A 13530-nucleotide genomic window follows, 5' to 3' on the forward strand; every position below is an offset into this window, starting at 1 on the left:
CACAGCATAACCAAGTCTATCTGCTCGGACCTTTCAGAGTTTATAAAACATATTTCAATTCTTTCTAGTGATTGAAGTAGATTACAGTGGGCTATATTTTACACATTTCTGATCGGCTGGAAGGGATCAGCAGATTGCATTTTCCATAAAATGGAAAATGATCGGTTGTGATGTCATTATTTGCAATTGTCAATGACGTAATTGATTGGATCCACAGATTGACATTGAATATTGATCGGTTATCGTGTTGCTTTTTTTTTTAACTCGCTGATCGGTGATCGGCTCCAAAATCCTGATTGTGTAAAGCCTACCAATGAATACATCAGTCGGGATCATTGGGACATTGTGACTTCCAAGGGAATGTTCTGGGAATTATTATTTGACAATCTGCAAGTGTTTACATTTGCAGGTTATTCCTAAAGAAATGCACGATCAAGTTTTGATATTTATCTGTTTCCTATCTTGGAAAATCATTGATTATTATGAGAAATGTATTTTCACATACATACTGTAAATGTAATTAATCATTAATAATAAAATAACAAAAAGAAATTTGAGAAAAGATTTAATTTCAGAAATATATAGGAAATTGTTGGACCTTCACATGAGAACCCAGGAGGCAGCTGTCAGTTTAAAAAATGTTGGTAAGCACCTGTCTATATTGTTGTGACTGTGAGTACTAGGGTGAATGGTTGTCTCCAACATAATTTGCTGGTGACCAGTCAGGATGTACAATGTACATCATTTCTTGGCGACCAGTCAGAGTGTACACTACACTCTGTGTAGTGTACACTGTACACCAGGGGTCTCCAACGTGGTGCCCGCGAGCACCAGGTAGCCCGTGAGGACCACACCAGTAGCCCGCCAGTGCTAGGATTGTGATTTGCTCGTAGAAATTATGATTTAAAAATGCAAACATGGGCAGTATTATAGATTCTATAGCTACCTATTTAGCTATTAACTAGCTAGCAACAGTATACGTCTAGCTAGCTAATGTTCTAATATTATTAAATTTAATTTGTACAAATGTTATTTCAGACGCGTATCAATTTGGTAGCCCTTCACACAATCAGGACACATGAAGTAGCTCTCACTCTCAAAAAGTTTGGTGACCCCTGCTGTACACTGTAAACCACTTCTCACCCAGTGTCAGCCAGGATGGCCACTTGAGGGCGACATAGTTTGCCAAACAATTGCTTACTCGAGCGTCCCATCTTGTCAAACATTTTATTCTGCTTTAACTGCATATCTATAAAAACAAAAGTGCCCGTAATTTTCTGCGAGGTGGCGTGGAACGAGGGGATGTACTGAATTTTAATGATGAAGACGTATTACCAATACCATATTTAATTCAGTCAAAAGCGGTTTGATTTCATGTTTTGCAGGACAGAGTGTTAATTATGAAATATATATTTTAACAGGTACATTAGGTGATAATGGTTCATTCTTTATAAATGATTATTTTTAGTTCGACCGTAATTCCGTATTACTGTTCAGTTTGGAAGCAAAGGTCTCCACCCACTCTATGACATCATTTCACATTGGGTTTTACCGCTGGGTCCTCCTCTCGCTGCTTGCGACACAATTCCTACTTTTCTCAGGGCACTTGAATGTAGCTACAAGCAGTATTTCTGCCGCAGCCCGAACTACCTTGGTTGAAAAAAGCTAGTAAACAAATATGACATCTTCCAGAAAAGCAAGCGAAGTAAATTTGACAGCGATTATGCTTCTTCTTTGCCTGTCGCCGGTCATAGGTAAGTTTATTTGACTCGCTTTCCATGTAATGGGCTGCTTTGGTGACGACTGTAAATTCAAAATGTTGCAGTGATTCAAGTTAGTTTATCGGCACTCTTCACGAATTTGGGAATCTGAAACATGCAACACAACTTTTTTTTTACATTCCTTCTGTGAAATAATGAAACCAGTTAATTGGCCTTTTGTTGTTTTATGGCACTGTCCTTTTAGTCCAAGTTGGCTCGTAGGATTTTGAAAGTTTGAAACTTGAATGATGAAATGATGGCGTTGGTCCTGTACGTGCATAATTCTCTTTCGTTATTCCTAAACCAATTATTTACGAGCTTCACCAGTTCTCGGGAAATGTATTCCCACTTTTGAAGGACAACATATAAATATTTTAGAATTCCAGAGTCACTGCAGTTGTGAACAAGCTGTCATTAGGCTACTTGCAAGACTGTTATTTTAACCTTCCTGAAAATACTAGCGATTGTGCAACGTATATTTCATGTAAGGAGTGCGTTTGGAGAAAAACTGTTGCAGGGCAGTGTTTTTTTTCTCTCTCTCTTCCTGTAAATTGAGACATAATTATGAGACTTCTTTTGAAGTTACTTGGAGGCATTCTGTACGTATGTACAATTGTGGTCATATTTATATATTATTTACAACATTATTTCATTTGTATCAGTCAATATCCCTGAGGTGAAACAGTATGAAGTGGTACAGGTGGGAAAAAAATAGCGCCATATGTGCTGCTGTCTGGATTCAACACAAAGCAGCTGTCTGTTCATCTAACCTAAGAACAACTTGGAAATGTCCTGCCAACTTCCTGCACCTGTACACGCATCGTCTGCCTAAAATAGTAACTAAACATGTCCGGGCTGTTCAGAGTGCCATTGGCTGATGCTCGTCTACTGTCATGACGTGTGTACATCCCACATTTAGTGGCACTCGCAGATCACCTGTCAGTCTGCGTGGTCGGTCATTGGCAGCAAGCATCTCCAGCGTTTTCCCGGTGCACTGTCATGTTGTATAATTCCTCATTCCCGGCAGACCAAGTGCTACAGGCTTCTCTTCCACCTGGCTAATCCTAGAATCTTTTAATCCCAGCCACTTACAGACACGTTTTGTTGTCAGTGTTGTCAGACTAAAATGGTAATGTCCATATTCATTAAAAAAATCAAATAAAATAGTTCTTGATAAACTGCTTCTACAGCTCGTAGTTGTAGAGTCTCCACTACTCTCTGCTTTTTTTTGAAACAAAAATCTGATACCATGTTGTGATGTAGTTCCCTATCGCGAAACTAATTTAACAAGGGATAGGAAATAGGAAAACATATTGTCACTTGTGTGGTGCACAAACCACCGTTTGAAAAGGGGCCAGGTCAGAACATGCATTGCATCTCAAGCGCCTCTTTTGCAGCCCGCACGTCCAAGGCCTGAGCTCTTGTTACTGGAGCTGGCAGTTAAAAACATTTGGGGAAATAATGCAAAGGGTAGTTTACAAAACCAGGCAAACTCTTGGTATACTTAACATTGTCTCCAAGGAGGCCCAGACATAAACCAAACAATGACGGTCCCAACATATTTTCAATCTCTCCATGCCATGCAGATTCACTTTACAAATGAATGTCAAACCCATTCACCCCTGCAACATATTGATGTCAAAGATGCCAGATGCTGCTGGAGGGGGTGATTAGCAACCCTGAATAGCATCATAAGAGTAAATAAACACCCAGATTATGACTCATAAATCTGTGCTCTGCCACTCCCACTGCGCCTTTCTGCCTGAGTTGCGGGAGCCGTCCAAGAAGTATGACTTAGTTTTCTACCCCTCTTCCAAATTTTCTGTCTTCCCTGTTACATACTTTTGAATGTTGTAACCCTATAAATAGATTATTCATAATTTTGACAGATCAAAAATAAGTGATAATTTGTCATGTTTTTTGTGTGTGCAAAATGTGTCATACGTTTATGTCCTACATTTTCTTTTGCCAATTGCAGAGAATATTCATATTAGCTATGGTTTAAATCCGGAAACAGCGAGAGGCCACACGCTATCACCACAGCATCCCTCGTAAAACTGCTGCATCCAAAGTAACCCAAATTGGGTGAAATAGCTAACCTAGTGCTGGGGTCAAGATTTTGATCCAACAAGGGGTGAAAACCAAATAAACCAAGAATACTAACTTGATGACCAATATTTTCTAAGAAAAAAAAGCAGTTTTCCACTGACAGTCGCCTCACCGTGATATGTTTAGTACAGGTTTTACACCGGCTGCCCTTCCTAATCTACCGGGTCAATGCAATCAGCTCAAAATCCATTGCTACTCAGCGAGTGGATTCGAAAAACAACCAAGCATCTTTTAGTGTGAAGAAGGTAAAAAAAAAACATTTAAAAAAATCGGTCACTAAATAAAAGCCGAGTTACAGTTGCACATCAGATAAATCCTTTGAATGAGGTTGAAATTGATCACCATGTATTATCATTCATTTCAACCCCTTTTTTTCTGATTAAATTTCCAAGGTGACTACTGTGAAGTGAATAATTGCCATAATGGAGCAACGTGCGTGACGGGAGTAGGAGAGGAACCCTTCATCTGCATCTGTGCAGATGGATTTGCTGGGGATACATGCAACCTCACAGAGACAGGTAAGACAATTGAGCCATCATTTCGGTACGAATGACAGCAGCACTTGACGTTCTCCGCCTTGTTTCACTCAGGACCTTGCAGTCCCAACCCCTGTAAGAATGATGCCTCTTGCCAGGTAATTGCTCCCACCAGAAGGGGAGATGTTTTCAACGAGTACATCTGCAACTGCAGGGCAGGCTTTGAGGGTGCTCATTGCCAGACCAGTAAGTGGCTTCAAAAGTTAGCATTTTCAAGTCCTGCATCATCACTTTTTGACACTCGGATGTTCAAAAATGTCCGAAAAATGTGGCACGATTGTTTAGCTACAATAGTAAACATACCGTATACAATTGAGGCGATGGCCGTCGTAGCATCCCAGTAGATGGGATGTGTGCTGTATTGACTGTGGTCTCATGAAAGAGTCTCTTTCACAGAGTTCTGCGGTGATTGGCTAATTAGAAAACGCCTCTCCAAGTCTTTTAGTATGCAGATGCCACAACACACGGGTTCTCACAGACTTGACAGCTCAGATATTTTATTGAAGACCCTTGAAACACTCTTCATGGAATTTTTTTTTTTTGGTCCAATGTGAAAGGCGAAAAGGTCAGACCTGTTGAGTTAAAGACACTTTCTGCTCAAACCTTGATGATATTACTAAAGAGGCACTTCTTTTGAATGAAAAGCTCTCCCCCTCCCATCATGCACAGGCTGACCACCAATTGTAGTGTTTGTGAAGTCTACTCCCTGCACTAGTTCTATTTCTGTGTCAGATGTCACTGACACAAACGGCCTAGTGGTTTGGGGTGGAACCTACTGTATTTGTATCGTTACAGTGAGAGTGTTCGCCTATTTTAAACTAATGATCAGGTCATGTCCAAAACGGTATGGTTCTGACAAATATGCATTTTATTTATTAAAGCTGTTTAGAGTATTTAAATGTGTGTAAATGAAATACTATTTACAAAATGCGCCGCTTATTTTAGGCCTCATGCTGCAGCGCTGGATTTAGAGCAAATCAGTCAGATTATTTTCGCATTCTTACTGAATAGGGTTGAGCTTTTCTCAATTGTTTTATTTGTGTTGTCACACCCACACTGGCATTTGTTTCAAAGTTTTGAGCAATCCTCTTAGCTGAGCAAGAATTGCACGGTTCCATGTGGCATTACGTCAACCCGTCTTCTGCTTGAGCAGAATCTATTAGGCCATACAAGGTAGCACAAGGCATTCTCATTGTTCATGGGGGGGATTGTATGACGCAATTTTGAAATCAACACAAAATACTTCCATTAATTGGGTATTTGTTTATTGCCATTGAATCACAATTGATCAATGATAAACAACAAGAAACAATAGCAAAGGAAGTGTTTATAACTAATACAGTTGCACAAACATAGTAGGCTAGTTGGCATCAACTAGAAAAAATTGTGATATTTTTCCTTGGGGGGGAAAAACAAGTCGTTTGAGGAGGCAATTATGGATCTGGTAATCGCAATTTGATGTGAAGTAGTCAAAGGCTTGGGTGATGAATCAGTATAGAATATGCCTAAAATGATTCACTCGTATTTGGTTACTTACTTTGGGTGTCGATTACTTCTGTTGAGAATGCAGTTAAGTCGTCTGGGTTTGTGGAAATCCAGAGACAGGCATTGATACAGTAATTGACACTATGCATTGTTTTGTTCTTGCATAAATTCAAGTCAACATGCCTTAAAAAGGTTATCATGATATCCTGGTTGCTCACGTTTTAAAACATTCATGTTTTAAAACGTCCTACTCGTCATTGTCAAGTAAGTGAATTTAGAATGAAAGTCCTTTAGATTCTCAATCCAAGTAATTCACTGAAATCTCATTTCATCTCAATTTAATCTGGAATAAATCACTCAATATTATTATCCATATCCAGACTCAGCTCTGTGATATATTTAGGAGGTGTACTTGGAATTTAAATGGTTGACAAAAGTACAGTATTTTATTTTTGGATTGATAATCTGTAATGCGCTTGCTCATTCGGTCATCCACTGAGGGATCAAAAGAGAATGTCAGGTAAATAAATGTTTTCCATTTGGAAGGCAGAAACAAGTCATGGCCATTTTCTGTTTTGAATTCACATAGATTAAGCAACCTCGACACTCCCCTAGACCATCTTAGCTGCATGTTTCCATAGCCTTGGCCATGTGATGTTTGGAGTTTGGTCTACGCCTATGGTGGTTTGACTCCATAACAGAGACCTTGTTTAAAGGGACTACAGTACAAGACGCAAGACGCTTTGTTGACATGGCTACTGAATAAAAATAAAAAAAGACACGAAGAAACAGAATTCATAAGTAGCCACGCAGTCAAATTCTATGATATTCTATTATTGCTAAAGCCACTCCTGTTTTGTATTCTGTGCTTTGGTGATTTTCAATAATAAAGTTGTCTTTATTTCCAGATGTGAACGACTGCGCCAACCGACCGTGTAAAAATGGAGGCGTATGCAGAGATCTCGATGGCGACTACTCGTGTCAGTGCCCGTCACCCTATGTTGGGAAGCAGTGCCACCTACGTACGTGTGCAATACTCAGTAAAATATCGCTCCTTTCATTCTCGGACATTTACTGTATTCATTCTTCGAGTATCATATGTGTATATTTGTGGTATATCGTCAAGGATTTCAACGAATAAGGTTCCATTGGGAAGTCCATTCAACCTCAGTAGCTCAGGATGGTGCTTTGTGGTTTTCATCTGGGAGTTCATCCAATTGTTCTACATGTTCTTTGTGGACTAGGGGAAGACATTTTGCCCTGTTCCAAACAGTCCTGTGAATGGTGCTCTGGGAATATAGTGTGCCAATACAGGCCGCTCGCTCCCTGTACAACCGCTGTCTGATTTTGGCCCGCATTGCTGGCAGTAAGTCTGTTTCATATCCAGTGAAGGCTGGACTCCACCAGCGCTGCCTTTTGTCACCGATTCTGTTCATGCACTTCATGGACTGAATTTGTAAGCGCAACCAAGACATCGAGGCGCTCCGGTTTGGCGGACTCTGCTTCTTGCAGAAGATTTGCTTCTGTTGACTTCAGCAAGCCTCAATTTTCAGCACACCCAAATCTGAGGCCTTGAACCTCAGTTGATAAAGAGTGGGCTGCCCTCTTCGAGTTGAAGACACAGACCCCTGCCCCAAGTGGAGGGGTCTGTGTCTCAGTGCGGTATCTGCAGTGATCCAGACTCTGCATAATCTGTTGTGAAGAAGGAGGAGCTGAGCCAAAAGGCAAAGCTCTCAATTTACCAGTCCCCACCCTAGTTGAGGTTTTCCATCCACAACCCACTAGGAAAAGTCCCTGGGGAACACCCAGAACACTTTGCGGTGACTGTCGGCTGACCTGGGAACACCTCGGGATCTCACAGGAAGAGCTGAATAAAGTGGCTGGGGAGAAGCAAATCTGGCCTTTCTTGCCTGATGTGACCAACCCCGAGATGAATAGAACAAGATGGATGGATGGATGGCATTCTTCAACTTTGTATTGTATTTGACTTTTGCTCCCTCACATTATTCGACCCCTCCCAGCATTCTAGCATTGCTTTGCCACATTCTTCAACGGTCTGTGTTTTATATTCAATGCAGAGTAGTGATTGAACTACAGAATCAATGAGTTCACACTCTCCACTTGCCGAGTAGCCCTCTTTTGCTCAGCTTGTGTCCAAGGATCATTCAAACAGTCTCGTGGGTGTGATTTGCCATTGCCCATGGACAGTTACGATTAAGCCATAAAACGTATGCCTGTGACTAATTCAGTGTATGACTAATGACTAATTCAGTGATTTAATTTGTGTTTGCTGAAAGACTATTAAAAGCGCATCAGGCAGTTGGAGGCAGTGCGGGTGTCCAATTTTCACAGCATGCAGCCTATGTGAGTGAATGGCGCTCTACTATGTTTTAAATGTAAAAATATTAGAGCTGTTGGTTTAGCGCGTTTTTATTGGCATTAATTTAAATGAATTTTAATGGGATTAAAATTTTTCTCGCGAGATTAACGCGGCTCACGTCACAAGCGGATGTTACGTTGCTCTATAAATACACCAGGACAAAACAACAAGCGCGCTGCAGAAGTCCACGCCCATGTCTGTTTTGCCAGCCACGGCAGCATGAGACACCGAAAACGGATACTTAAAGAGTTTATGAATGGAAAGTTTACTTTTAAAAAGTTGCCCGATTGCTCCACTGACAAGACCAAAGTTATCTGTTCTTCTCTCTCTCTCTGTATCATACAGGTATAAGATATATGCCACTGACACGATTGTTACTTGTTTGGAACTATTTTGTGTGGAAGGTTACAGTGTTCTGCGTCCATGTAAAAAGAGCGGGTGGAGCTTCTCTGTGTTTGTCTGACAGTGGTAGCGACCTAGCGAAAATAAAACGTCTCCAGTGTTGTCATCGAACCAAGTGTAGTCATTCGAAATGAGGTCTACACAAAAACTGTAGAGAGACTTCCGCGCAAGAAGGACCAACACAATCAACAGCCTGACTGTGTTAGGGGGAGTGAGCCCGCCAACCCCCCCCACACACACACCGTTCAGAATGGTTTGCCCCAGCAGCACGGGTGAAGTGCGTGCACTTTTTTGTACGGCGGGCAGTTTGGAATACAGCGGCACATAATGAACGCTGGTGTCCTGTGTCTCGTTATTCTTCAACAAACATACAGAAACAGACTGCTGTGTTCAAAGTAAACTTGAGAAAAACGAAGTATGCAACCATGGTTTAATTCTACTATAGGCTGAGTACTAGTTTACGTTAGATGTGCACTTTATAATGTTATATTGCTCTGTTTTGATTTTATAAAAAAAGCTGTTAAAGCAGCTGTTGTGTGACAAAATATTGTTTTCACTGTTGTTGATGGACAGTAATATTGTGTGAGAGATTATGTGTAAATAACTGCTCCAAGTGAAAAATGTTCATGTAAAATTGAAAATCAAAATTGTTATTTCAGTAAATATTTGCATTTTGCACATAGAAAACTGATTCATGATTCCATGTTGATGAGAGCATTAAAATGGGGGAAAATAGGACAAAAAATGTAAAAGGAAATTCAGAAACGATAAAAAATGTGTGGATAATCATTTTTAGTCCATTTGAGTTAATTATGACAGTTGCATTTTTAATGCGATTAAATATTTTAATCGTTTGACAGCTCTAAAAAATATTGAAATTTTTGTGTCTCAGGTTGTATTTCTTTACTGGGAATGGAGGGAGGAGCAATCGCAGAGTCCCAGATATCCGCTTCTTCTGTGCACTATGGTATTCTGGGTCTTCAGCGTTGGGGCCCGGAGTTGGCTCGGCTCAATAATCAAGGTATCGTCAATGCCTGGACGTCAGCGACCCATGACAAGAATCCTTGGATTGAGGTGAGAGAAGTCATAGTTCACACTTTTATCGAACTGAAAAGAGCTTCAACAACGATCACACGTCACCACTTCTTGACGCTAGATCAACATGCAGAAAAAGATGCGGCTAACAGGAATAATAACCCAAGGCGCTAGTCGAATGGGCACGGCAGAATACATAAAGGCCTTCAAGGTGTCCAGCAGCTTTGACGGAAATACTTACACCACATACAGAATGGATGGACAACGGAGAGACAAGGTTAGACAGTATGGTGCATGGTTTAAAGCCCCCCCATACAAAGAGCGTAGTGCTACAGGGTACAGTCCATGTATGTCCATGTCATCATACAACTTTGCATTGCAGGTTTTGGTGGGCAACACAGATAACGACAGCACAAAGACCAATCTTTTTGACCCACCCATCGTTGCCCAGTACATCCGCATCATTCCTGTGGTTTGCCGAAAGGCATGCACACTGCGTATGGAGTTAGTGGGATGCGAACTCAATGGTAAACGCACCAAAAACATCCCCTTGCAATTGAATTCTCATGGTGAATAATAACACGGCATGCCATCACAAATTGCGTGCCGGGTGTTCTGCTTTGGGCCGTTGCCTGTTGTGCTGCTGAAAGCTGAAAATGTTCCAGAGATAACGCAACGACTTGTGCGGTGGATATTTGTAGTTTGCAAGTCTGTCGGCTGGCTGGGGAAGCGTGTCAGGTAATCAGCAGCCGCTTCTCTGAAAGTCTCCGAGGCGGCGAATAAGCAACACTTGAGAAAGAAGGACGAGTCGTATTTAACAGGAGAACAAATGCTAAGCCTAAGCCATGCTAAACCGATGCTAAGCTATCGTTAAATGTAGTCACGAAATGTCAGAATGGCTGCGCAGCAGAGCACATGGCATTTTCTTGCATGCGTGCCACTATCCCTTCTGCCTTATTCCTCTTTGTCCACTCTGACATTGCTTTCAACTGGAATTTTTTTGGATCAGTCACATTTTTACTTTCTGATTTTCTGGTGGAGGACGTTGATTAATTTCTTCTGCGGGTTTATTCCTTCATCTTTTCTGCTTTTGCTCTCTTGACTTTTTTTCCATTCCTCCCTTCTGTCTGTTTTCTTTATTCACAGTTTATTCAAACACAACAGGGTGCTCAGAGCCAATGGGAATGAAATCTCGGCTGATCTCAGACGGCCAACTTTCAGCCTCCAGTTCCTTCCGCACGTGGGGCATCGATTCCTTCACCTGGCTCCCTCAGTTTGCCCGCCTGGATAAGCAGGGGAAGACTAATGCGTGGTCTCCTTCCCAAAACAACCGATCGGAGTGGATCCAGGTGGCGTACGGGGCTCGTCGGTTCATGACTGCACCGGAATGACACACATTTCCAAAACCTTCATCGTAATAAATGTTTCTTGCTCAGGTGGATCTCGAGAAGACAAAGCGCCTGACGGGTATCGTCACTCAAGGTGCCAAAGACTTTGGGGTGGTGCAATTTGTGTCTGCTTTCAAAGTGGCTTACAGTAACGACGAAGAGTCTTGGAGTATGGTGAAGGACATTAACACAGATAGCGATAAGGTCAGTAATATACAAGCACTATTCAGACAAATCTCTTACCTATATAATGTTTATGCAATATATCATCCAGAATTTTCACGTTAGAGAGTCCAAAAATGCCTTTTATTCCACACATGCCCCAATTGAACGAAAACACAAATCCTCTAGATGGTTGCATTGGCTGCGCTATGAATTGTGTGGACCCAAGTACTGAGATTCATGCCATTAACCCATAGCAATAGAAAATTGGAGAAACAATGTTAATGGGGTCGAGGCTCTCAGGTTCCGCGACACCAAACTCCTCCAAGCACGTGTGGATGGACTTTGCTTGTGCAGTCGGACACAGTCATGCTGGATCATCAAAGGACCTTCCTCATGTTGCTCCCCACAATCTCGGATGCATCGACTGGTCTAAAATGTCCATATGAGGGAGAATTCTGATTTCGGAGGAACTCGGGGCTCTCGCCCAACTCCCGGAGGTGTTTTTGTCCACGTAGCTCACATTTCCCCCATGTATTTTACTGTCACTATTAAGAGTAGGGAGAGTGTTTTAACCATTTGACCATGATTGAGTGTGGCAGAAAATGACATGATAACATTGATATTTGCATTGATTCATGCAAAAGAAACTGCTGTTTGTGGACCATTTCTGTCGCTAATAAGTCATACACACGATATTGACTTTTTGATATTGAGATTTTGACTTCAAAATGGCGCCGCGAGAGTGGCTGCCTTTCCAGCAACTCCTTTATTTTGTTGTTCTACTTCTTACTTTCATAACTTTGCTGCTGTGAATTGGGAATTTCTCCATTGTGAGACTAATAAAGGTTTTTCTTATCTTTTCTTATCTTATCTTCCTTACTTCAGCTTTTCCAAGGCAATATTGACAACAACAGTCATATGAAGAATGTATTTGAGCCACCGTTCTATGCCCGATATGTCCGGGTGGTTCCCTGGGAGTGGCACGAGCGCATCACTCTCCGCATGGAGTTGCTGGGCTGCGATGACTAGAGATTCAACTTACTTTCGCAGGCCTGCATCGACATTTCACTTCCTCATCTCCTCCTCTGACAGAGTTTACACCGTACTGTATGATTCTCTGGATGAAGATCATGTTGGCGGAATAGCTGGGACTTCAAAACATTGTGTGTTGTGTGTTTTTTTTTAATCTCACATTGCACATTCTCTAAATCGTATCATCTTCTTACAATCTTCCAATTAATCCACTATCTTTGCATGATGTGTACAGACCTCCATGCTAATACTGCTGCTGTTGGGTTTAAACATCTTTCTGTCCAACTTTAATTCACGAGTGGAGCACAAAGTACAGTAGCATGATGAAGCGTGGTGAGTGCAATATGGATTTCGGTACGCTGTGAGTCCTGTAGATAGACTTTTTCGTTACACATTTCAAATGTATTTCTATTCATGTTTTTTTTTTAATTGCTATTTTGAGGTAACAGTTTTACAGCACTTAATGTGTAGCTAGATACACTTGAAATAATTGTACATATGTATTATTGCACTACGATCCAGGTAGTTAATTAAAGATGAATACATAGTCTTGTTTCTTCTTGTGCATTATAAAAGAAGTAATATGCAATTAGTTTGTTTTCTACATAGTTTTCCAACTGGTTAGAGGGTCGTGGTAGTAGTTTTCATGCATGCACAGACTTGCCAATCATCTGCCCAAGAAGTCATCTGTACAAGGGGGCCGCATGAGAGGTAATCTGAAGGAAAGACTCCCAAAGATGGTGTCTCATCAGTGTCACGGCCAATTTAAGGACACCTCAACAAACACTGGTATGATAGAAAGACTGATGTTTAATGGACATAGAGTAGCACACAATTTAGCCTGATGATATTCAAAACAATTAAAAGATCTTGCAGAAGCTACGATACATTTAGTTGCCCTTTTTGCATGCTGCTATATTTGGCCTTCTGTTTTACAAGAATAATTACACCCTATAAGCCATTCTTGTAATGATGCTTACAGTCTTGGTATGTTTGGCCAAATTGAGTGAATTTCCTAGCTCATCACTGGGTCCAAAAGGGACCGAGCCAATTGTGTTTTTTTGCACCAACATTGACTGCATTGAGTATTTGACCCAGCACGACGGGTAAAGATTAAGATTCAACACATGTAAAAAAAAAAAAAAAACTTGAGGAGTTAAGGCTACAAAGTAATTGGTAACCAGGTTGTCATAATAGCTGTGGTTAAAAATAATCCTAATTATATGACCACCATTTTC

The 13530-nt window shown here is 41.2% G+C and overlaps 1 protein-coding gene across 2 annotated transcripts; it reads left to right on the plus strand.

Annotated features, from left to right (window-relative positions):
• The first annotated feature begins 1563 nt into the window (after positions 1-1563).
• On the plus strand, positions 1564-13174 carry LOC127599315 (lactadherin-like). 2 transcript variants are annotated; one of them, XM_052063201.1, is made up of 10 exons: positions 1564-1754; positions 4262-4387; positions 4460-4591; positions 6799-6912; positions 9565-9746; positions 9829-9984; positions 10090-10234; positions 10854-11056; positions 11144-11299; positions 12146-13174. In XM_052063201.1, the coding sequence occupies exons 1-10, from the start codon at positions 1679-1681 to the stop codon at positions 12287-12289; spliced, it is 1434 nt and encodes a 477-aa protein (XP_051919161.1). In that variant the 5' UTR covers positions 1564-1678; the 3' UTR covers positions 12290-13174. The 2 variants fall into 2 exon arrangements, with proteins under 2 accessions (XP_051919161.1, XP_051919162.1); XM_052063202.1 differs by having other exon boundaries at positions 10872-11056.
• Positions 13175-13530: the final 356 nt, after the last annotated feature.

The sequence above is a fragment of the Hippocampus zosterae genome, chromosome 4 (genome assembly GCF_025434085.1).
Source record: "Hippocampus zosterae strain Florida chromosome 4, ASM2543408v3, whole genome shotgun sequence".
Taxonomy (NCBI): domain Eukaryota; kingdom Metazoa; phylum Chordata; class Actinopteri; order Syngnathiformes; family Syngnathidae; genus Hippocampus; species Hippocampus zosterae.